The sequence below is a fragment of the Anolis carolinensis genome, unplaced genomic scaffold, assembly GCF_035594765.1.
Source record: "Anolis carolinensis isolate JA03-04 unplaced genomic scaffold, rAnoCar3.1.pri scaffold_8, whole genome shotgun sequence".
NCBI classification, from domain to species: Eukaryota; Metazoa; Chordata; class Lepidosauria; order Squamata; family Dactyloidae; genus Anolis; species Anolis carolinensis.
The window spans coordinates 26,655,484-26,679,417 of NW_026943819.1; the positions used below are offsets into that span (position 1 = coordinate 26,655,484).

At 43.7% G+C, this 23,934-nt stretch overlaps 1 protein-coding gene across 5 annotated transcripts in view; it reads right to left on the reverse strand.

The window, feature by feature from the left end:
• grik4 (glutamate ionotropic receptor kainate type subunit 4) overlaps window positions 1-23,934 on the reverse strand; it is a 611,856-nt gene that overhangs the window by 66,975 nt on the left and 520,947 nt on the right. For all 5 annotated transcript variants that reach the window (XM_062961032.1, XM_003222804.4, XM_062961034.1 and 2 more), the window contains 2 exons: window positions 6,728-6,835; window positions 3,666-3,869 (listed from right to left, as the gene is read on the reverse strand). In XM_062961032.1, the coding sequence (XP_062817102.1) occupies window positions 3,666-3,869; window positions 6,728-6,835 (312 nt within the window). The remainder of the gene's footprint in view (window positions 1-3,665; window positions 3,870-6,727; window positions 6,836-23,934) is intronic.

The following is a 23,934-nucleotide window of genomic DNA, read 5'->3' on the forward strand; positions in this document are numbered from 1 at the left end:
TACATTCAAAGCAACCCCAACATATGGCCATCCAGCCTCTGCTTAAAAGCCTCCAAAGAAGGAGCCTCCACCACAACTAGCCAGCAAGTTAGGATTTCTGGGAGCTGAAGGCCAAAAACATCTGGGGACTCCGAGTTGAGAATCACTGAAGTAACCCCTTCAGAGAACCAGACTACTGCCAATCCAGTTTGTATTTCCAATTATGGAAATACAGTAGAGTCTCACTTATCAAAGCCTCGCTTATCCAAGTTTCTGGATTATCCAAGCCATTTTTGTAGTCAATGTTTTCAATATATCATGATATTTTGGTGCTAAATTAGTAAATGTAGTAATTACAACATAACATTACTGTGTATTGAACTGCTTTTTCTGTCAAATTTGTTGTAAAACATGATGTTTTGGTGCTTAATTTGTAAAATCATAACCTAATTTGATGTTTAATAGGCTTTTCCTTAATCCCTCCTTATTATCCAAGATATTCGCTTATCCAAGCTTCTGCCGGCCCATTTAGCTTGGATAAGTGAGACTCTACTGTAACCGTAGGCACTGGGACAGGAACTATCTTACCATCTGAAGCTAAATTGGGTTGCTTCACCTGATGTTAGAGGAGTGAAACTCTCAGAAACAAATTTTGTTTTTTGGTTTATGGCCTTTGAGTCACCTGTTGTCTTAGAACAACCCCATGAGTTTTATAGGTTTTTCCTAGGCAAGGAATACTCAAAAGTGATTTGTCCAGTTCTCCTTCGTTTTGTCATTGTCGTTGTGTGCCTTCAAGACATTTGTGATTGATGGCGACCCTATTATGGGGCTTTCTGGGACTTAGTTTGTATGACTCACCCAAGGTCTCCCCATGGCTGAATAGGGACTGGAACCCTAGTCCCTAGAGACACAGTCCATGTCAGAGTATTTGCAGCGCAGCAGTAGTTGGATGGAAGCAGTGGAACGCAGAACGAAGAGACACTTAGAGACGTCGATAAAACTATTTACAAAGTTTTACTGTGTGCAGCAATAATCAACACAAACAGACTTGCAGACGACAGACAAACACAGGACTGTTCTGTTTTCCAACAGAACTTGACTTGAACTCTAGGCAGACAGAACTCAACTGAACTGAACTGATGCAATCGTTATGCACAAACACTTGTGTCTGGATACTCCCTAGTTCCAGCCACACATCAAGGTCATCATAGCTTCTTGGCAATTAACTCTTTCCACACTATGGTACATTCTGGATGATGCAATCAGCTGCAATACAAGCATGGCACAAATTGCATTTAAACTCTATCAATACACAAATCCCACATTAACAGTCCAATGCTCAAACCACTATACCACATTGACTCTCTTCTCCCTCCATTATATTTTCCGGATTAAAAACCATGTCTCTTCTCTGCTAACAGTCTCATATTCATACAGGGAGGATCTCAAGATGAAGGTGAACCTCAAAAGTAAGATGAGGCTTCCTTTCACCTCTTAGTAGACACAACAGCCACTGCAGCACTATGGAGGACCAAAGTATGGTAGTGAGGAGAAGACCTTGACCAGAGAGAAGGTGTGTATGGCAAGTGCATGGATTCCTGGGAAGGACAAGACTAGTGTTGAAAGTTCGGCCATTACCTTTCCCATGTGGATGAAATTGGAGTCTCAAGGAGAAGACATTAAGGTAACCACATCAGCTTTGTCTACCAACAAGAGAGGCCTTCTCCATTGCATAGTCCCTATCCCAATAACAGGTTAAAAACCATTTATCAATACTTGAAGATTCAAGGTACAAAAAGAGGCCTTCTCCATGACAGACATAGTCGCTATTCCAATAACAGTTTAACAGCCATTTATCAATATCAAAGTACAAAAAGAAAAAAATACCCCTTATGCCACTTCTCTTAGAGGACTCAAACATTGCCAGAAGGACTTACAATATTGTTGCTGCTGTTGCTATTAGTTGTCGTATTGGTATTATAAGTATTATTACTATTCTCATCACTGTCATTAAATAATAGATGCTTTATTTTGTCTTGCCTTCCTATCATTAGCATACTTACAGCAACTCACAAAGCCAACCAACAGCAATAAAACGTATCAAAGACATCAAAACATTAGCAATAAACCACCAGCATAAAAAGACAAGTATCCCTTTTCATGGTGCAGATGGAAGATTTCACGTTTGAATGCTCCCCTCTCGCAAAATATCTCAAAACACAAAGAAAGACAGAATGAGTGGGAGAAGGCAAATCTACAGCTTTTGTTTCTAACATAATTCTTCCTTTCTGAAATGGTATGAGATATATATATATATATATATATATATATATATATATAGATAGCAGAGAAAGATTTCAAACTGGGGGGATCACCTCACTTAGAGTGTCAAAGTGATGCCATACAGGAAAAGCCACACCTTACAAGTTACAGTATATACTCGAGTATAAGCCTAGTTTTTCAGCCCTTTTTTTAAGACTGAAAAAGCCCCCCTCGGCTTGTACTCGGGTGAGGGTCCTGGTTGGCTTATATTTGGGTCAGCTTATACTCGAGAATATATGGTACATTTATTATTTTTCTCTGTTATTATTGGTATTATTACATTTATTATTTTTCTCCATTATTGTTGCTACTATTACATTTATTTATCTAGTTTTATTATTATTATTAATACATTTATTACTTCACTCTGATATTATTATTATTATTATTATTATTATTATTATTATTATTTTATGACACAGCAAACAAGATAGACATGCTGGATTTCGTATCACAAAATCACAAGTCGAACACTTCCCAAGTGTCTAGGACTGTGTGATGTATTTTCGGATGATGCATGCAGATCCCAGTAGGGTGGCCTTTTGCAGTTGGCAGATTGTAATTTTGTCAATGTCTATTGTTTCCATATGCCGGCTGAGATCTTTTGGCACGGCACCCAATGTGCCGGTCACCACCGGGACCACCTGCACTGGTTTCTGCCAGAGTCTTTCCAGTTCAATCTTGAGGTCCTGATAGCGGCAGAGTTTTTCCTGTTGTTTTTCGTCAATGCGACTGTCACCTGGGATGGCGACATCAATGATTCAAACCTTTTTCTTTTCCACAACTGTGATGTCTGGTGTGTTGTGTTCCAGAACTTTGTCAGTCAGGATTATTATTATTATGCATTATTATTATTATTATCATTATTATTATTATTATTATTATTGCATTTATTATTTTACTCTATTTATTATTACTTGTATTATTTTCCTGTATTTATTATTACAGTATTATTATTACATGTATTATTGTACTCTATTATTATTAAAAGGATACATAAGCACATTTACATTGAAGAAGATGAGAATAATGATTGGATCAGAGTTGGACAGTCTTATCTTAAATTTGAGCTTGATGTAAATATTCAAAAACATTTAACCTCAATTCATGTAATGTTATTGGTATCTATTTTTACTGCTGAAATTTACCACCCTCGGCTTATATCGGAGTCAATGTTTTCCCGGTTTTTTGTGGTAAAATTAGGTGCCTCGGCTTATATTCGTGTCGGCTTATACTCGAGTATATACAGTACTTTGCAGAATACAGACTCCAGCCAGTAAAGATAACAGACAAGTATCTTGGGGGATTATGAATTATGGAAACTGCAAAGGGAACTTCTCAAAGTTGAGCAGCGATTGACTCACCCGAGCGATCAGCTCTCCCACCATCCCGGTCCAGGTCCCGTTGGCCTCGGGGACTCCGTACACTCCGTCGCCAACCAGGCGGATCTTGTAGTTGAAATGCAGGATCTCCGCCAGCTCCTTCAGCATGTCTACGCAGAAGCCTTCGTAGCGGTCATTCCCTTCCAGCTCCGGATGGTTGCCCTTCAGCATTAAGTAGGGGTTTTCCTGCATCGAAACTGGGCAGCTGTCATTCCCATCTTAGTCATGGAGTCGCAACAGCACTGGATTTAGCACAAATCGGAAAGTAGGGGCAGGTGATGTGGTGGCCTCGCTGGGAAGTGGGGATGGGGTCAATCTCTGGCTAAGGTTCTCCAGCCTCTTTTCAAGTTAACACTGGATTCAGTAACGTGCTAACCAGATCTAACCGGCACATTTCATTCATATTTGGTGGACTGAGAGCTTGAGAGCTCTTAGGGATGTTGTGTGTTTTCCAGGCTGTATGGCCATGTTCCAGAAGTATTCTCTCCTGACGTTTCACCCACATCTACCCTGTTTCCCCTAAAATAAGACATCCCCAGAGAATAAGACCTAGTAGAGGTTTTGCTGAATTGCTAAATATAAGTCCTCCCCTGAAAGTAAGACCTAGCAAAGTTTGTGTTTGGACGCATGCCCACCGAACAGAACACCAGAGCATGCAGGATTGGTAAATGTACGTATTATACAGTGTTGTACATTGAAATAATGGTAGTAGCAAGTAATTCTTGATAAGATTCACAGTTTGTCTGGTTATGCTGGTTTGTGATGACAACTACTGTACAGAATATAATAAATGTTCATTTTTTTTTGTTCAACAATAAATGTGAATTCTTCTTCATGGAAAACTAAGACATTCCCTGAAAATAAGACCTAGAGCATCTTTGGGAGCAAAAATAAATATAAGACACTGTCTTATTTTCAGGGAAACACAGTATGGCAGGCATCCTCAGAGGTTGTGAGCTCCGCTGGAGCGAGTGCCTACACCAGACAAGAGTTATTTCTGTTGGGAATCATCCTGGACAACTCAAGTCTAGATGTAGTCAGATAGATGATAGAGTTAGATTGAGGGAATCCTTTCCCTGTTTCCAAAGCATTCCTAGACAGGCTTTACTGTGTTTCACTCTATCCTGTGTACGTCACATCCCTTACTTTGAAGTTAGTAGAAATGTGACTCTCCAGGGACACTAACTTCTCATTGGTCAAAATGTCTTTTATGCCCCCAATAAACTGGACCATGAGGTTGGAACCATTTTGGTTCTCTCTTCTCCCTTTGTTCTTCTAGCTAACAAGAAGCATCTTGCTGTCTCTCCTGGCAAGATGTAACTATTTAGATGTTTGTTATTTTTTCTTTCTTATTTTTCATTAAAAACCAGTCTAGAGTAGACTAGACAGCTCCCAAGCCTTTCTATCTACAATGGAGTTCTTTTTACCTGAATAAATACTTTTTGAACTTTTACTGAGACTCTGCAATCGATTGCCATCCTAAGCTGAAAGGCTTCTCTTTGCTCGCCCCGTGTAAGTAACTATTGCATTTGAAAGCTTTTGCTTTTGCTACTCTGCTGCATTTTGGTGGAATCTCCCCCAGAGAGGGTTAAATTGAGTCTAACCACTCAGAGATTACCACAACAATTTCTTCCACCCTGGACTTTCCACAAAGATATAAACCCCACTTGCCTAGTTTCCAACAGACCTCACAACCTCTGAGGATGCCTGCCATAGATGTGGGCGAAACGTCAGGAGAGAATACTTCTGGAACATGTCTACATAGCCCGGAAAACACACAACAACACTGTGATCCCAAACATGAAAGTCTTCGACAACACATGAGAGCTCTTACATTCTGTTTAAATGGTGCTCATAATGGGAAATTACATTCATGGGTTATTCAATTTACTTTCTCTGACTGCGGAGGAACATGGCATATAAATCAGACTGAGAAGATGGAATAGCTGCCAACAATGGCTGGCATTTTACTCTGAAATCCTGGTCTAAAGGGCAGGTGAGTGTGACCAGGTGACATCTGTAGGCAAGAAGACAATTAAGACGGTTTAGCCTGGGTTAGCCTGATCTAATAGAAAAAAGATAGCGCTTGAAGACCAAAGAAATAGCCCATTCACAAGGCTTGTCATAATTTTGATCAATGAACAATCTGGTTTGGAAACTTTGTCCTCCTTGGCTGAAGAACCTAAAAAATAATGGCCTACTAGCTGCCTTTTCTTCAAACATTGATGACTGGGTGGATAATAGAATTGGAGGCAGAAGCTTTGGAATTCAGCACAATGTCATTGCAACTTTGGAGTCTTACAGCTGGGACAGAATGGCAGTTAGAACACAAAATAGTGTTGACCGTGGGACTAAACACAACAGGATAAGCAGAGCACAATGAATGGGTTTCTGAAATGTATTTTGGAAACCTTAGTCAGCTTAAGAAAACCAAAATGTGATTGGACATGGTAGCAAATGAGGGGCACAAGGTGTCTCTGATGTTATGGAAACATCACCTGAAATGAGTAAATAACCGAGACTAAATAACAGAAAGGAGTCTAAAGACAACAGATGACCTGGCTTGCCCTTAACTCAGCTGTGTTTAATAACCCACATGACATTTGGAAAGAAATACGTACTCCTGTTCCATACCTCATCCCAGCTACTTCTAGCCTATCAAATATATTCCCCAGATGATATCCAAAGATAAGTGAAATTACATAGTCATAAATAGTTCCAGGTTCTTCAGTTGATTGTCTGATTCTTCCATGCATTCAACATGAAGTGCTCTACTTGTAAAGGGAAGCAGATTTCATTATGGTATGTGCTGAATCCTCTCTGGATTTTATTTCCAAACTTTATAGGAGCTATCCAAAGTGCTGAATCCAATCCCAAACTAGGTTCAGAACCTTGGAGAACTCCACCTAGATTAAAACCCAAGGCAGATTCATTGCACTCATGATGTGGAAGTTGCTGGTGATTATTGGTAAGAACTAACATCTAGACACCATCCCCAAATTGTCAAGCCAGAAGAGGAGATTGCCATGACCCTCCATGCTTACCAGGATAGTGGTGACAATGAGTGTGGTGTTGAAGAGGCTCTCCGTGACGTTGGAGGAGAAGACCTGGTTGTCCATGGTAAGGCCTTTGGTAACATGCCAGTGACCGATCTGCGGAGAGAAAGAGAGGAACCGTGAAACTGGCAGCGTGAATTGCTGTCTGCTTCTGCCATATGGCTGCACTGACTGGAGACATTTGGGCCAGCCTTACAAAGTGCAGTTGCCACGCTCCATTAGCTTTACGGCGCACCCAACCAGCATTATGTCAGGCAGAGAAATCAACTGCCACTTGACTTTGGCAGAGCCAGACAGGGTCTTAAAACAAAAAATACAGTCCTGTTGCAGGCCTGGTTCCAAGAGATGTGTAGTAGAAGGAACCGATGCTTGACATCCCTCTCAGCAGGATGCCCAGTTGATAGTGTCTCGAAGACAGATGACCTCAGAGGGAAGACAGCACTCAGGAAAGTTATTTTCGATGACAACTCACATACCAGACCTTCTGGCACTGTGTTTTCTATGTCAGGGAGAGAGTTTATGAGATCATCCAGACATCAAAACTTCAAACCCTGACAGTAAGTTTTGCTTTAGAGTAAAAAAAGATCCCCCAGCCAAGAAGCAGGCAGGGTTTGAAGCTGCAAGGCTATTCAATGCTAAACAAGGTGGCCAATGGCACCATCCACACTTTCCTCAAACAGACAAGAGTTCTTTCTCCCACCATGGACATTATTCCAGATATATATACACACACACACACACACACACACACACACACACAGTAGAGTCTCACTTATCCAAGATTCGCTTATCCAAGCTTCTGGATTATCCAATGCATTTTTGTAGTCAATGTTTTCAATATATCGTGATATTTTAGTGCTAAATTCGTAAATACAGTTGATAGTGTCTTGAAGACAGAGGGAAGACAGCACTCAGGAAAGTTATTTTCGATGACAACTCACAGAATTCCCAGGCTGTGTGGGATTGTGGGAGTTGTCACCCAAATATAACTTCCTCTAGCTTTGGTTGGCATGGTTTCTCAACATGAAAACAAATGAAACTTTCCCCGGTGCCGTAGTGAGATGTTCCAGAGCGAAAGCACACTCCTCATGAACATGTTCATCCACTAATGACCCTGATCGCTTCTTTTCGGCGATTATTACGGAGAGATCAATTAACCCTTTCCCAATGACACCATTCGGGCTAATCAACCCCAGCCATCTAACACAGACTCTAATCTGCTTTCTCCAGGCTCACCGGCTAGTCTTATTAAAACTCATTTACACCTTCTAGTGCCAGAATGGAGCTATAAATCCTCTCTGACACACTGAGCATGGCTATACTTTTCCCCTTCCTGTACCTGAATTATCACAAAACCAGGGAGAAAAGTATTTGGAGCACTGAGTTTTTAACCAGGTTTCCAATTTGATTCCATCCTTTATTAAAGCCGCTCTTGCTTTGTTTCTCACCTCAGACATTTTCCCTCTTGGTTTACAAAATAACGCTACAGTTAATTCATATGCACTGCTGTACAGGTGAATCTGCAGGAACAAAACAAAGCCGTCTGAACTTAGTTCAGGTGTTTTGGAAGCTTTGCCGACGGCTGTGAGTGACATTAATTTTATTAAAAACAATCTCCTCAGGTTGTTCGCATCAACGGCCTTCTAAGGCTTTGGAGTTGAATGAAACAGCGACTCGGGCTTAGTAATAATGCTGAGACTTAACCTTTCTGTGGTTTTCAGAAGTTTAAAATGCTTCATCTGCTTTAGCAACTTGTAATCCTTACAACCATGCTCCAAATTCAGTATTATTATTATTATTCCCTCATACTAAGGTTAAGGGTGCGGGACTGACATTGAGAGTGATTTATCTAATTCATGACAGAATCCAGATTTGAACCAGTGACATCCATGTTTGCTGCTCTATTTCTTAGAAATGATGCTACAATACTATTGTTTTACAGTCAGTACTAATTATTTTCCATCTTCATCGCTATGATACTTCATCTTCCCACTGGAGTGGAAATCATCTATCAGACAGATGGCAAGCTATTTAACCTTAGAAGATTGAAAGACAAAACCAACAACAACAACAACAACAACTTTATTTTTATATCCCGCCTCCATCTCCCTACAGGGACTCGAGGTGGCTAACATAAGGTCAAGCCCAAATATCCACAACGAACGAAATAAAATACCTTTACAATAAACGAACATAATAAACATTTAACTTTACATAGATTAAACCACAATATAATGGTGAGTAAAACCGCCAAATAAAAACAGAATAGCAGGTTAAAATAGTAAAAGGCTGGGCTGGTGCAAAAGGTGCATTGATTAAAATCTGATAAAGTAGATAAAGTGCTGTAGTAGAAAGGAGAAATTTGAGGTAGGATAAACGAGGATAGTAATTACCAAATAAAGGCAGAAAAAAAATGCATCAGGTCTGGTCATATCAGTACTGAGGAAATTAATTCTTGTAGTCAGTTGTTGAAAGCACATTGGAAGAGCCAGGTTTTCAGAACAAAACCAAGGTCACAACAACATCCGTTATAGAACTCCAATATGCTGATGATAATGTAGTCTATGCACATTTATTTATTTATTTACAGTATTTATATTCCCCCCCTCTCACCCCGAAGGGGACTCAGGGCGGATCACATTACACATATAAGGCAAACATTCAATGCCTTTAACATAGAACAAAGACAAGACAAACATAGGCTCTGAGCTGGCCTCGAACTCATGACCTCTTGGTCAGAGTAATTTATTGCAGCTGTCTGGCTGCTCACCAGCCTGCGCCACAGCCCGGGTCCAGAAGAAGAAAACCTACAACCCGCTGTAAACACCATTCAGAAGAAGACCTACAACCCGCTCTAAACACCTTTGCAGAAGCATACGAGAAGCTCGGCCTCTCAGTGAACATCGAGAAAACCAAAGTGCTCTTCCAGTAGTCGCCAACTAATTTCTTTGCAAAACCAGAAATACAGCTTAATGGTGTAACACTAGAAAATGTAGAACATTTCCATTCCCTTGGCAGCCACCAACATTGACAATGAAATACAACACCGCCCGAGCTCTGCGAGTGCAGCATTTTTCCAAATGAAGCAGAGTTTGAGGATTAGAACATCAATAGGAAAACCAAGGTGTTCCCAACCCTGCTATACACCTGCAAAATAAGGTTATAGATTCCCAGTGTTTTTCTTGTGCTGCCAGAACCTCCCAACTTCTGAACTGGTGGCAAAACAGAGACACATATCCTGCATTTCCTAGATATCTAGTCTATAATTCTTAGAACTACGAGGGTTGAATGAAAAGTAATGCCTCCACCTTCGTTACTTGGGTTTGGATGGAGTATTTTAATAAATCAAGCACAGAAATAATCCTTAGAATGTGTGCTTTCACTACCACTATTCGCTTTTCCACATAATCACCAGACAATTGGATACATTTCTGCCAACAATGAAAATGTTTTCTGAAGCTGTCATGGAAGAAGTTGACACTCTGTTTCCGCAACCAACATCTCACAGTACCCATCGTGCACAGGTCTTCCGATAGCCAAGCAAAGTAAGATTGTGACCCACATGTTCTTGTGAAATGCCAATTATGCCTGAAGTGAGTGATACGACAATTGTCCTGAATCCATCTGTCAACCTTTTGCTTGTGAAACTCGGTGGTTTCTGTCATAGGACATCCACTCTTTGTTTGTCACGCAAGTCAGATGTCCCCACCTCAACATCTTTAAACTTACTCGCCCAATGACGCACAAAACTCACATCAACACAATCACCATAAACAGCTTGCATTCTCTGATGAATCTCCTTTTGGGCGACACCTTCTGCTGTCAAGAATTCATTGACTGCATGTTGCTTAAGTCGCACTGACCAACTGTCTGCGCAGTGTTCCATACTTTGCACTTTAACAACACAACCATTCAATGCTAAGGCTTCTCCATCTGCGCAGTGTTCCATACTTTGCACTTTAACAACACAACCGTTCAATGCTAAGGCTTCTCCGTCTGCGCAGTGTTCCATACTTTGCACTTTAACAACACAACCGTTCAATGCTAAGGCTTCCCTGTCTGCGCAGGGTTCCATACTTCGCACTTTAACAACACAACCATTCAATGCTAAGGCTTCTCCGTCTGCGCTGGGTTCCATACTTTGCACTTTAACAACACAACCGTTCAATGCTAAGGCTTCTCCGTCTGCGCAGTGTTCCATACTTTGCACTTTAACAACACAACCGTTCAATGCTAAGGCTCCTCCGTCTGCGCAGGGTTCCATACTTTGCACTTTAACAACACAACCGTTCAATGCTAAGGCTTCTCCGTCTGCGCTGGGTTCCATACTTTGCACTTTAACAACACAACCGTTCAATGCTAAGGCTTCTCCGTCTGCGCAGGGTTCCATACTTTGCACTTTAACAACACAACCGTTCAATGCTAAGGCTTCTCCGTCTGCGCAGGGTTCCATACTTTGCACTTTAACAACACAACCGTTCAATGCTAAGGCTTCTCCGTCTGCGCAGGGTTCCATACTTTGCACTTTAACAACACAACCGTTCAATGCTAAGGCTTCTCCGTCTGCGCTGGGTTCCATACTTCACACTTTAACAACACAACCTTTCAATGCCAAGGCTTCCTGCCAAATGGAACAGCAGAGGAGAGTCTACTGAACAAGCCAGTACCTGCCGCATACCAGTTCTGCCATCTGTTGAGGAGTTACGAAGGTGGAGGCATTACTTTTCATTCAACCCTCGTAGAATAATGTGAAAAAAGCTATCTCTGCTGATCACATCCAGCAATGACACTCCTCATGTTGTCTTGCAACACACCAGTTCAGTTGGCCATGCAAAACCCTTATGAAATGAGGACAGGATGCATACCACCTACCAGATGGAGGCAGGACTCACTTCATAATCATACTCGTAGTTGCTTGAGTTGTAATAATGAAAGAAAGCACAGCAACTGGATGCGACCTCCATGCGGGCCAAGATACACATTGAAAGGCAATGTGGTTTTGCCTCCTATGTCTCTTCCAACTCTTGAGCCACATCAAATCCCACCTCAGTTTAATGTGATAATAACTTTAAGTGCAACCTGAACCGGTTTAAGTGAGCATGTAATAAGAGTGTGGTCTACTGTAACTAGAGCAGCGTTAACTACGCCACAGCGAAGTTTTCAGACACAGTCGGTAGGAATCTGTCTCCAGCGATGGACCGTATGATTTCTATTTCATTTCTGGATAAAAGCCCGGCACAGCTTGCAGCCTGAGCACGAGACCTTCTCACTTCCACAGGATCTCAGCCCTCTCAGGCAGCTTCATTCGCAGCAGCCATCTAGAAGATGGCAAAACCAGCCAATTATACCTACATTAGCAGCCTTCAGTTTTTCTCAGCCATTCCTAATGATGACAGCTATTTTCCCCAAGGACATCAACCACGCATCACCATGTAGCATTATTTTGCGGGGATTGTAAGGAGGGAATATAATGGATCAAGCAGCATCAAGATGAGCACGACAGCTTGGTGGAATGCCACGGCTGGGCAAAAGGGCAGATATTTATTTTAAAGTATTTATATTCCGCCCTTCTCACTCTGAAGGGGACTCAGGGCGGATCACATTGCACATATAAGGCAAACATTCAATGCCTTGACATAGAACAAAGACAGAGACAGACGCAGGCTCCAAGCTGGCCTCGAACTCATGACCTCTTGGTCAGAGTGATTTGTTGCAGCTGGCTGCAGCTGGCTGCACACCAGGACCCGGCCGGATGAGTGAGTGAGCGAGTAAGGGATGAAGGGAGGGCCTTTGACACCCTCCTTCACTCACCCGCCCATTGTCCCTCACTCACTCACTCACCAGTCCAGGTCCCAGCAGCACCAGGATCTGGCCGGGTGAGTGAGTGAGCGAGCGAGCAAGGGATGAAGGGAGGGCCTTTGCCACCCTCCTTCACTCACCCGCCCATTGTCCCTCACTCACTCACTCACCATCCGGGTCCCGGCACCACCAGGATCTGGCCGGGTGAGTGAGTGAGTGAGCGAGTAAGGGATGAAGGGAGGGCCTTTGCCACCCTCCTTCACTCACCCGCCCATTGTCCCTCACTCACTCACTCACCATCCGGGTCCCGGCACCACCAGGATCTGGCCGGGTGAGTGAGTGAGCGAGCGAGTAAGGGATGAAGGGAGGGCCTTTGCCACCCTCCTTCACTCACCCGCCCATTGTCCCTCACTCACTCACTCACCATCCGGGTCCCGGCACCACCAGGATCTGGCCGGGTGAGTGAGTGAGCGAGCGAGTAAGGGATGAAGGGAGGGCCTTTGCCACCCTCCTTCACTCACCCGCCCATTGTCCCTCACTCACTCACTCACCAGTCCGGGTCCCGGCACCACCAGGATCTGGCCGGGTGAGTGAGTGAGTGAGCGAGCAAGGGATGAAGGGAGGGCCTTTGCCACCCTCCTTCACTCACCCGCCCATTGTCCCTCACTCACTCACTCACCATCCGGGTCCCGGCACCACCAGGATCTGGCCGGGTGAGTGAGTGAGCGAGCGAGTAAGGGATGAAGGGAGGGCCTTTGCCACCCTCCTTCACTCACCCGCCCATTGTCCCTCACTCACTCACTCACCAGTCCGGGTCCCGGCACCACCAGGATCTGGCCGGGTGAGTGAGTGAGTGAGTGAGCAAGGGATGAAGGGAGGGCCTTTGCCACCCTCCTTCACTCACCCACCCATTGTCCCTCACTCACTCACTCACGTACTCACCAGTCCGGGTCCCGGCAGCACCAGGATCTGGCCTGGTGAGAGAGGGAAGGAGGGCATCAGGGCGTCGGATAATACGATTAGTGTCGGATTAGCGGAGTTTGGATAAGCGGGACTGTACTGTATATTTTGTGAATGTACAGGTGACTGTACAGTGATTGGGAACGCTGACCTTTTCAGCTGCAAATCCCAGAATGTCGGGAGAAGCATTCTGAGATATGTAGTTCAAAAGAGTTTCCCAAGTGTTGACATTCCTAAAGGTAAAGGTAGATAAAGGTTTCCCCTGACGTTAAGTCTAGTCGTGACTGATTCCAGGGGTTGGTGCTCACCTCCATTTCTAAGCCGAAGAGCCGGCGTTGTCCATAGACACCTCCAAGGTCATGTGGCCACTGGCATGACTGCATGGAGCACTGTTACCTTCCCCCCGGAGTGGTACCTATTGATCTACTCACACTCTGGGGGTTGGTGCTCATCTCCATTTCTAAGTCGAAGAGCCGGCGTTGTCCATAGACACCTCCAAGGTCATGTGGCCACTGGCATGACTGCATGGAGCACCGTTACCTTATCACCGGAGTGGTACCTATTGATCTACTCACACTCTGGGGGTTGGTGCTCATCTCCATTTCTAAGCCGAAGAGCCGGCGTTGTCCATAGACACCTCCAAGGTCATGTGGCCACTGGCATGACTGCATGGAGCACTGTTACCTTCCCCCCGGAGTGGTACCTATTGATCTACTCACACTCTGGGGGTTGGTGCTCATCTCCATTTCTAAGTCGAAGAGCCGGCGTTGTCCATAGACACCTCCAAGGTCATGTGGCCACTGGCATGACTGCATGGAGCACTGTTACCTTCCCACCGGAGTGGTACCTATTGATCTACTCACACTCTGGGGGTTGGTGCTCATCTCCATTTCTAAGTCGAAGAGCCGGCGTTGTCCGTAGACACCTCCAAGGTCATGTGGCCACTGGCATGACTGCATGGAGCACTGTTACCTTCCCACCGGAGCAGTACCTATTGATCTACTCACATTTGATTGTTTTCGAACTGCTAGGTTGGCAGGAGCTGGAGCTAACAGCGGGCGCTCATTCCACTCAGGGATTTGAACCTGGGACCTTTTGGTGCACAAGTTCAGCAGCTCAGTGCTTTAACACACTGCGCCACCAGGGGCCCCATTCCTAGCAACTTCTTAATAGTCATATCAAACAATCCAGCATTATAATTATTTCCTTAATGTTAGAAAAGTCAATCAAGACAACCAGCTGAAAATCAACCCTGGAGTTTATTGCTGCGGAGAGATCTGTGCAAAGCGACTTCCGTGCTCCTCACCACAATGTCCTACCACCTGAATCTTCTCTTTGATTCTCATAATTAGGTGCTCTTCATTTTCCCCAGCAAATCCTTCCCTTTGGCCCTCAAACCTTTCCCGGGACTTTAATAACAGGTTAACTTTAATTCTGGCCACTCTCCTTCAAGCTGGCAATGTCTCCTGAAATTAATTGGCTGTTGCGGCTTCTTCCGACACAAGGGTTGGTGTGACCCTTGCTGTAAAACAGTGTTGAAGTTAAATATTTCAATGCATCAAGGTTATTTCACCTCAAACTGTGCTTTCTCTGACTCAGAGCTGGCTTTCTAAATAGCCTGGTAATGACACTAATAGACTCCCACTGTCCTCTGCCTCTGAAGTTGAATCCTTCAGGGAACGCCGAAGCATCACATCTTTTCTCTCTGATGGTGGGAGTGAAGGGCAACTGGGACTATTGCATTTACCACACCATTTGCTCTTCTTTTTCTGTCAAAACACAAGGAGCTCCTACACTGATCGGCAGAGAGACCTGCAGCAGATAAACCTAGGGATTGAACGAATATTCACATCGATATTGTGTGCAAATACTCAGTCAATCTATATATATAAAAGAGTGATGGCATCACGGCGACCCACAAAACAACAAAACTACAGGCCCCCCAACCTCGAAATTTGACAACACAACCCATCATCCACGCCTCTAGGTTGATACAACAAAAAGAAAAGAAAAATAAAGTCCTAATTAGAGGGAGAGGAATAATAGTTTTTATCCAATTGCTGCCAGTTAGAAGGCCAAGCTCCTCCAACTTGGTCTCCTAGCAACCCAATAAAAAATAATAAAAAACACTAAAAAATGGATACAATAAAATACTACAATAATAGGAAATAACTAAAAATAATACAAGATAATAATAAAATATAATAAATAAAAATATAACTTACAATAAAATTAATAAAAAATGCAAATAATGTCAAATAAAAATTACACAACAATTTTTAACCAATACCACCACCACTTTGCCACAGCAACGCGTGGCCGGGCACAGCTAGTACATGAATAAGGAAATTCCTGAATGTCAAGAAACGACAGCAAGGAGAATCATTATAATCCAAATACTTATTCTGCATTGCAAAAAAATCTACTTTTTGCACACAAAATAGAATCGGGGATACTGTTTTCTGTGCAGAAACGGTATCCAGTTAATGCAATTTTCTGCACATTTTTTTTTTGCATCCAAGTGCCAAACGTCTGTAAATTCCTTGAAAACTGCACGGTTTTCAAGGACATTCTCACAGCAGAGAGAAAATTGATTAAATTATTCATTCTTCCCTACAGGGACAAAACGAACAAACATTTACAGCCATGGAAGAAACACAGCTTCCTATTTCCATTAATTTTCACTCCTCTTCCAAAGACCTAGGAAAAAATCACCACTGCAGCTTGAGCCATAAAACAAAGCCAGAAGAACCAGCCTCCACCAATAGTCTATCTTACTTTTTTACTGGAGGACTCAAGAGATTCCTAGACCCCATCTACATTGCCAGTATAATTCAGATTAAACTGAATTATATGGTAGTGTAGACTAATATAATCCAGGTCAATGCAGTTCAAGTTTGGCAGTGTAGATGCGGCCTTTCTCCGTGTATTTGGAGCCCCTGGTGGTACAGTGTGTTAAAGCACTGAGCTGCTGAACTTGTAGATCGAAAGGTTGCAGGTTCGAATCCGGGGAGCGGAGTGAGTGCCCACTGTTAGCTCCAGCTTCTGTCAACTTAGCAGTTTGAAAACATGCAAATGTGAGTATATCAATAGGTACCACTCTGCCGGGAAGGTAACGGCACTCCATGCAGTCATGCCAGTGGCCACATGACCTTGGAGGTGTCTACGGACAACGCCGGCTCTTCGGCTTAGAAATGGAGATGAGTGTTGCGACTCAGCCTTTGCCTTTGTGTAACTCTGATGTGCCTTTGTGTGATTCTGATGAGGATTCTGGGTTATATGTGCCTAATGATGGGATTCAGGGTGAATTTGAAGATGACTCTGATGCTGGGAATTATAGGAGCGTTCCGGCTGTGGGAAATGAAGAGCAGGGAGTTGTTCCCATGGGAATAAATAATGATGTTGTTTCTAATGAGGAATTTCAGGTGCAGGAAGCAGAAAGGGAGGATAGCACTTTGCCTCCGCCTGATAACAGTAACGAGCTCAGTGGCCTTGACTCTGAGGATCTCGATCGGGCTACAAACTGGAATTTAGAGGGTTGCGGAGAAGTCTTCGCATAGCCAATAAATGACAGTTCAAAGGGCAAAGAAATGCCTTTATGTCATGCTTTTACAACAGTCTGCTCGTAGACGGATCTCTGTCAACGCAACTCCATCGCTTGATCTAGAAACAAGTCTGCTTTCCTGTGCCAAGTTTGCTTTCCTGTAATATTTCGTGGACATATTCTCTTTGCTGGGACTTTTGGCTTCTATGAAAAGGACCTTGTTTTATGCTCTATGTTTCTATGGACTTATTGCTTACGGCCTTGGTTTTGTACCTATTTGTTTATTTATTTCCAACATTTATATCCCGCTCTTCTCACCTGAAGGGACTCAAGGCGGCATACAAAATCGGCAACAATTCGATGACTACACATAATTAAAACAGCAATGAAAATCCAATAAAACAATTAAAACAATATCTATATATATAAAAGAGTGATGGCATCAGGGCAGTGGACAAAACAACAAAACTACAGGCCCCCCAACCTCGAAATTTGACAACACAACCCATCATCCACGCCTCTAGGTTGATACAACAAAAAGAAAAGAAAAATAAAGTCCTAATTACAGGGAGAGGAATAATAGTTTTTATCCAATTGCTGCCAGTTTGAAGGCTAAGCTCCGCCCACTTGGTCTCCTAGCAACCTCCTCAGCCCAGGGGACAGGCAAGGTTAGGCCTCACTTAGGCCTCTTCCACAGATTATCAGATTTTAACTGGATTATATGGCAGTATAGACTCAAGGCCCTTGCACACAGCTATATAACCCATTTAGAATCTTATATTATCTGCTTTGAACTGGATTATCTTGACTCCACACTGCCATATAATACACTTCAGTGTGCATACTAAACATAAAGACAACCATACAACAGACATTCAATACCACCACTACCTCAACAATTTCTCACCAACACCACCAGACAACGCTACAGCAATGCGTGGCCGGGCACAGCTAGTAAAGATATAAAACATATGATTAAAATCCATTCCTCCAAAATCCTCGTGCTGTAGCCGTAAATCAGTCCGGGTCGTCTTTATCATTTAATCTTCGAAAGCCTGGGCACATAGCTATGTTTTCAGGGCTATCTTTTGGAACTGAACTTTTCCCCTTTTATGAACTTTCTTTTGCCTATTTTCTAAATAAACTACAAAATACTACTTCCTGTGTGTGGCTTGGTGTCTTTAGCAACGTGAAGCTAACCTGAGGTGCGACAATGAGCACCAACCCCCAGAGTCAGACACAACTGGACTTAACGTTAGGGGAAACCTTTACTTTTACTACCACTACATTTCTATAGTCAACTCTGAGCAGAAGTTGTTGGGGAACATGGGGACCCTGCACCCCTAATTCCCATGCTGGGGGTTCTCCTGTACTTAAAAATTCTGCTTGATACTGCAAATCAAATAGGATATGGAGTCCTGTCTTGGAACGGAATGCCGTCTATTTCAAAACACACCGTAGGAGATATGATCACGGATCTGAGTATCATGTTTGTTTGTCTCTTTCTGAAGAGAGATAAGGAAACAAAACAGAGGCAGGAGCACCACCATAAGTGGCTCTCCCTTTCCTGTGCAGATGATGTCTATCCCCGCCGGCTTTCTGTGTCTGGCAGTGGAGCTGCCATATGAATCCTGAACAGATGGTACATTGATAGGGAGTGAGGAATGCATAGCCTGCCTCGAAGATAATGCCATCATCATTTCTCAGTGTTTTTCTCTTTGGGGCAACACTGGGAGCTTGGAGGACACCTGCGCTAAGCATCTGTGGTGTGGTTGGTCTACCTGCCACATCATTCAGCCTTTGAAGCCCCAAATGCAAACTGGGTTCATTTTCACCTGGAAGCAGAAGCTTTGGTCCAGCAACTAGAACAGTGGTTCTCAACCTGGGGTCCCCAGATGTTTTTGGCTTTCAACTCCCTTAAATCCTAACCGCTAGTAAACTGGTTGAGATTCCTGGGAGTTGTAGGCCAAAACACCTGGGGACCCCAGGTTGAGAACCCTGTATTAGAAGATAAGCTTAAGGACACATAGGAAGTCAGAATAGGACAGAAGATATAATGTGGATTCTTTGGAGGCTCACCATGATGAAGGAAAACAATAATGACAGCCCCAAAAATTATCCAGATCTCTATCCTCCTCATTACTGCAAACCCAGAGCCATTATTGAGCCAATACTCTCAACTGCGGAGCCTCCGGTGGCTCAGTGTGTTAAAGCGCTGAGCTGCTGAACTTGTAGACCAAAAGGTCCCAGGTTCAAATCCAGGGGAGTGGAGTAAGCACCCGCTGTAAGCTCGAGCTTCTGCCAACCTAGCAGTTTGAAAACATGCAAATGTGAGTAGATCAATAGGTACTGCTCTGGCGGGAAGGTAACGATGCTCCATGCAGTCATGCCGGCCACATGACCTTGGAGGTGTCTACGGACAACGCCGGCTATTTGGCTTAGAAATGGAGATGAGCACCAACCCCCAGAGTCAGACATGACTGGACTTAACGTCAGGGGAAACCTTTACCTTTACCTTTTACTCTCAACTTTTTATGATTTTTAATGCCTTTTAAATTTATTTGTGTGTTTTTGTATTTGATATTATTGTATGTTGGTTTTATATCTGTAAGCCGCCCCGAGTCCTTCTGGGGAGATGGTGGTGGGGTACAAAAATAAAATTATTATTATTATATTATTATTATTGTTATTAACTGCATTAGGACAAGTCAGATAGACCTTCATGAATTTGTCCGAAACAGTGTCTAACTAGGGAGCACTTGGCTGCTATTGCAATACAGCCCACTGAGAATTTCATGCAATCCAACAGACAAGAGTTCTTTCCCTCCACCCAGACAAGAGTTCTTTCCCTCCACAGATATATAAATCTTCCTTGCTTCGTTTCTCCATATAACTCACAACCTCTGAGGATGCCTGCCATAGATGTGGGCGAAACGTCAGGAGAGAATACTTCTGGAACATGGCCATACAGCCCGGAAAACACACAACAACTAAGCGGAGAGAGAGAGCAAATCAGACAGCCCACCAGCAACCACCAGCAGCAGCAAAGGAGGCGACCACAATGGTCACTTTAGGGGCAGTCGTGTCCGACTCTGGGGGTTGGTGCTCATCTCTATTTCTAAGTCGAAGAACCAGCGTTGTCCACAGACACCTCCAAGGTCATGTGGACGTTGGCATGACTGCATGGAGCGCCGTTACCTTCCCACCAGAGTGGTACCTATTGATCTACTCATATTGGCATGTTTTCAAACTGCTAGGTTGGCAGGAGCTGGGGCTAACATCGGGTGCTCACTCCGCTCCCGGGATTTGAACCTGGGACCTTTCGGTCTGCAAGTTCAGCAGCTCAGCCCTTTAACACACCGGGCTCTACGAAATGAATACACGAATGAAATAGATGAAACAAATACCGCACACAACACTACTAGCTATGCAAAGCAATCATTTCATGTTAGGTAAAGGTAAAGGTTTCCCCTGACGTTAAGTCCAGTCATGTCTGACTCTGGGGGTTGGTGCTCATCTCCATTTCTAAGCCAAAGAGCCGGCATTGTCCGTAGACACCTCCAAGGTCATGTGGTCAGCATGACTGCATGGAGCGCAGTTACCTTCCCACCGGAGCGGTATCTATTGATCTACTCACATTGGCATGTTTTTGAACTGCTAGGTTGGCAGAAGCTGGAACTAACAGCGGGCGATCACTCCGCTCCTGGGATTTGAACCTGGGACCTTTTGGTCTGCAAGTTCAGCAGCTCAGTGCTTTAACACACTGGGCTCTATGAAACGAGTACACGAATGAAATAGATGAAACAAATACTGCAGACAACACTACTAGCTATGCAAAGCAATCATTTCATGTTACTGATTGAAAATATTTACACACCGAACTTTTCAGTACCATGAGTTGCTAAGAAAACTACAAGGTTATGACTAAATACGACGAGTGGCTCCTCGCCATGATGACTCTGTGCAGCTCCCAAGTTCAAAAGGGACATACCCCTGAACATCAGGCTTGGTGACCCGTTCTTAAAAATACAACCCTGCCAGCTTTGTTCTTGCAAGTGACAGCAAAGGCCCGAAATATCTTCCCTCTCCTTTCCGCAGACTCAGGGCAAACTGGAGTTCATTCTGGAGGAAGGCAGGCAGATGGGAGGAAACCAAGCCTGACTCTCAATTGATCAAACAAAACCTCCTTCCCTGCCAGGATGTGCCAATGGCGCCGTCCCACAACAGAGCTCCAAACTGCCTTGGAAGCAGACGCCTGCAAATACCAGCCTGAGATTAATGTTCTGGCAACCAGGAGCAGCCTCGTGCGCCGGCATCCCCAAGCTACCATTGATACCGAGAAGCGATGACACGCAGCATCTTCTGTATCCTCTAGACACCAAAGCGACGTCTTCCATCTTCCCAGCCTGCGAGCGACGCTGTGTACAGACAGCCTTGAATATGCATGGATACGGGAGGACTTGCAAGAGGACGACCCTGACTCTGCCTGAAATGAAGGTTAATCCACTTTGCGCTCGTGGCACATCCATCGTGACAGCATCCTCCGCTTTCCACAAACACAGGGAGGAAGCATAGAGCTATTGCCATCTACTTTTGAAGATCATTGTCATGGCTAAGAGTAAATTCAAAAAGAAAGAAGAGAAGCTAATATGTTTGTTTGCACAGGATATGGAGAAGCAATCCAGCAAGCAGTTCCTCATCAGCACTGGTGGTTTTTATTTAATCACTACATTACTGTTTAAAATGGTGTTTTATTCTGTTTGTTGATGATGCTTGTTTTGTTCTGTATTTTATCCTGTTTGATTGTGATTATCTGGGCTTGGGCCCATGTTAGCCACCCCGAGTCCCTGTGGGGAGATGGAGGCGGGGTGTAAAAATAAAGTTGTTGTTGTTGTTGTTTTATTGTATGACACAGCAAATAAGATAGATATGCTGGATTTTGTTTCACAAAATCACAAGTCAAACACTTCCCAAGTGTCTAGGACTGTGTGATGTATTGTCGGATGATACGTGCAGATCCCAGTAGGGTGGCCTTTTGCAGTTGGCAGATCGTAATTTTGTCAATGTCTATTGTTTCCAAATGCCGGCTGAGATCTTTTGGCACGGTACCCAGTGTGCTCATCACCACCGGGACCACCTGCACTGGTTTCTGCCAGAGTCTTTGCAGTTCAATCTTGAGGTCCTGAGTTTTATAATAATAATAATAATAATAATAATAATTATTATTATTATTATTATTATTATTATTATTATTGAGCCCCCAGTGGCACAGTGGGGTTAAAGCCTTGTGACTTGAAGGTTGGGTTGCTGACCTGAAGGCTGCCAGGTTCAAATCCAACTTGGGGAAAGCACGGATGAGCTCCCTCTATCAGCTCCAGCTTCATGCAGGGACATGAGAGGTAAAGCTAAAGGTTTTCCCTTGACATTAAGTCTAGTCGTGTCCTGAAAATACCCTGAAAATAAGGGTATTCCAGACAGGAAACAACCAGAGCCAGCTAACACCTCCCAACAAAGGATTCCCCCAGGGACTAAGCAACCATGCTTTGAAGCTGCGAGCCTATTCAATGCTAATCAAGGTGACTAATTACAACATTCATACTTGCCTTCACAAATACCAACTTAGGATGATGCCACAGCAACACGTGGTTGGGCACAGCTAGTAAACTATTATTATTATCATTATTATTATTATTATTATTTGCCCTTTTTAGATCACAGCTAAAGCAATGAGTTTTGCCATTGAGAGAGGAAACTGCTTGAGTGGCTGGAGGATTCCCTCCCAAATGTAGTCGGTGAGTTTAGACTAAATAAGAAATCATGTCAGGGCTTACTATGCAAATATATTACATATTAAATCACTGATGGCTCTGGCCAGCACCAAAGAGCGGAAGGAAAAGGCTTAAAGAGAGCTAATTTGTTCCTTGGCAGAGCTCTGGATCTGCATCCAGATTCTCCAAATTTTCCATCCACGATGATGAGCAGAAATTCCCCAGTAAAAGGCGGAGAAGGAGGGAGAGAGAACTCTTCAAACAGGTTGCAGCCATGCTTTGACTAACCTTTAATAGCAGTCAGCTAATTTGACCCTTGGGAGCGGCAGGTTTCCGAGACAAAAACTAGATTCTCCCAAGGGAGGCTGCGGTGAGTGCAGCCAAACAGCTCCTAATTATATCTATTTTAAAATAATAGCCTTGGAATTTCTCCCAGGGAATGACGGTGAAGGAGAAAAAGAAAGGATAATTTGAGAAGCATGGGTCACAAATTCAGGTCCCTGATGCATTTTGCTACTAAGAGGAACAGAGGAGAGAAGGTCCTTTCATCCCTGCTGAGTTTCCAAGTTGTTTTCCTCCATATTATGGCAAATTCTGCATTCCGTTCTAAGGGGTGTCCCAAACTGGGCATCACATTTAATCTTCATCAAACTAGATAAGCCATTTTTGTTGGATTATTGTTGTGTGTGTATGAAATGTGAATCAAGCGTTTTTGCTGTTTTGCAAGTGTGTGTTTCAGCAACGAAACAGTTAGCAGCAAGCCAGTTTTGATTGACAGCCTGCTGCAGCCTATTCGACATGATTTTCAGCCTGGGAGGACGGTTCTTCCTTCGGACTGTGGAATGTGTTTCTTATCCGTTGTGTGCCGAGCCGAGCGGCAAGGAGGAGATGCATGTCTGCTTCTAGCAATGGACTTTGCTGTTTGTAAATATCTTTGTACATAATGAATAAATCTTTAAACCACTGACTTCAGCAGATGTCATTGAGTCTGTACTGCTTTTCCGAACGAGAGCGAGCAGTCTGATGGAGGAGACTTGGTGAGGGTCAGAAGATCACCAATTAACCAGGGTGATGCGGAGCTGATTGATGATAGACAGTTTTGAAGAAAAACCCACCCTGTCAAT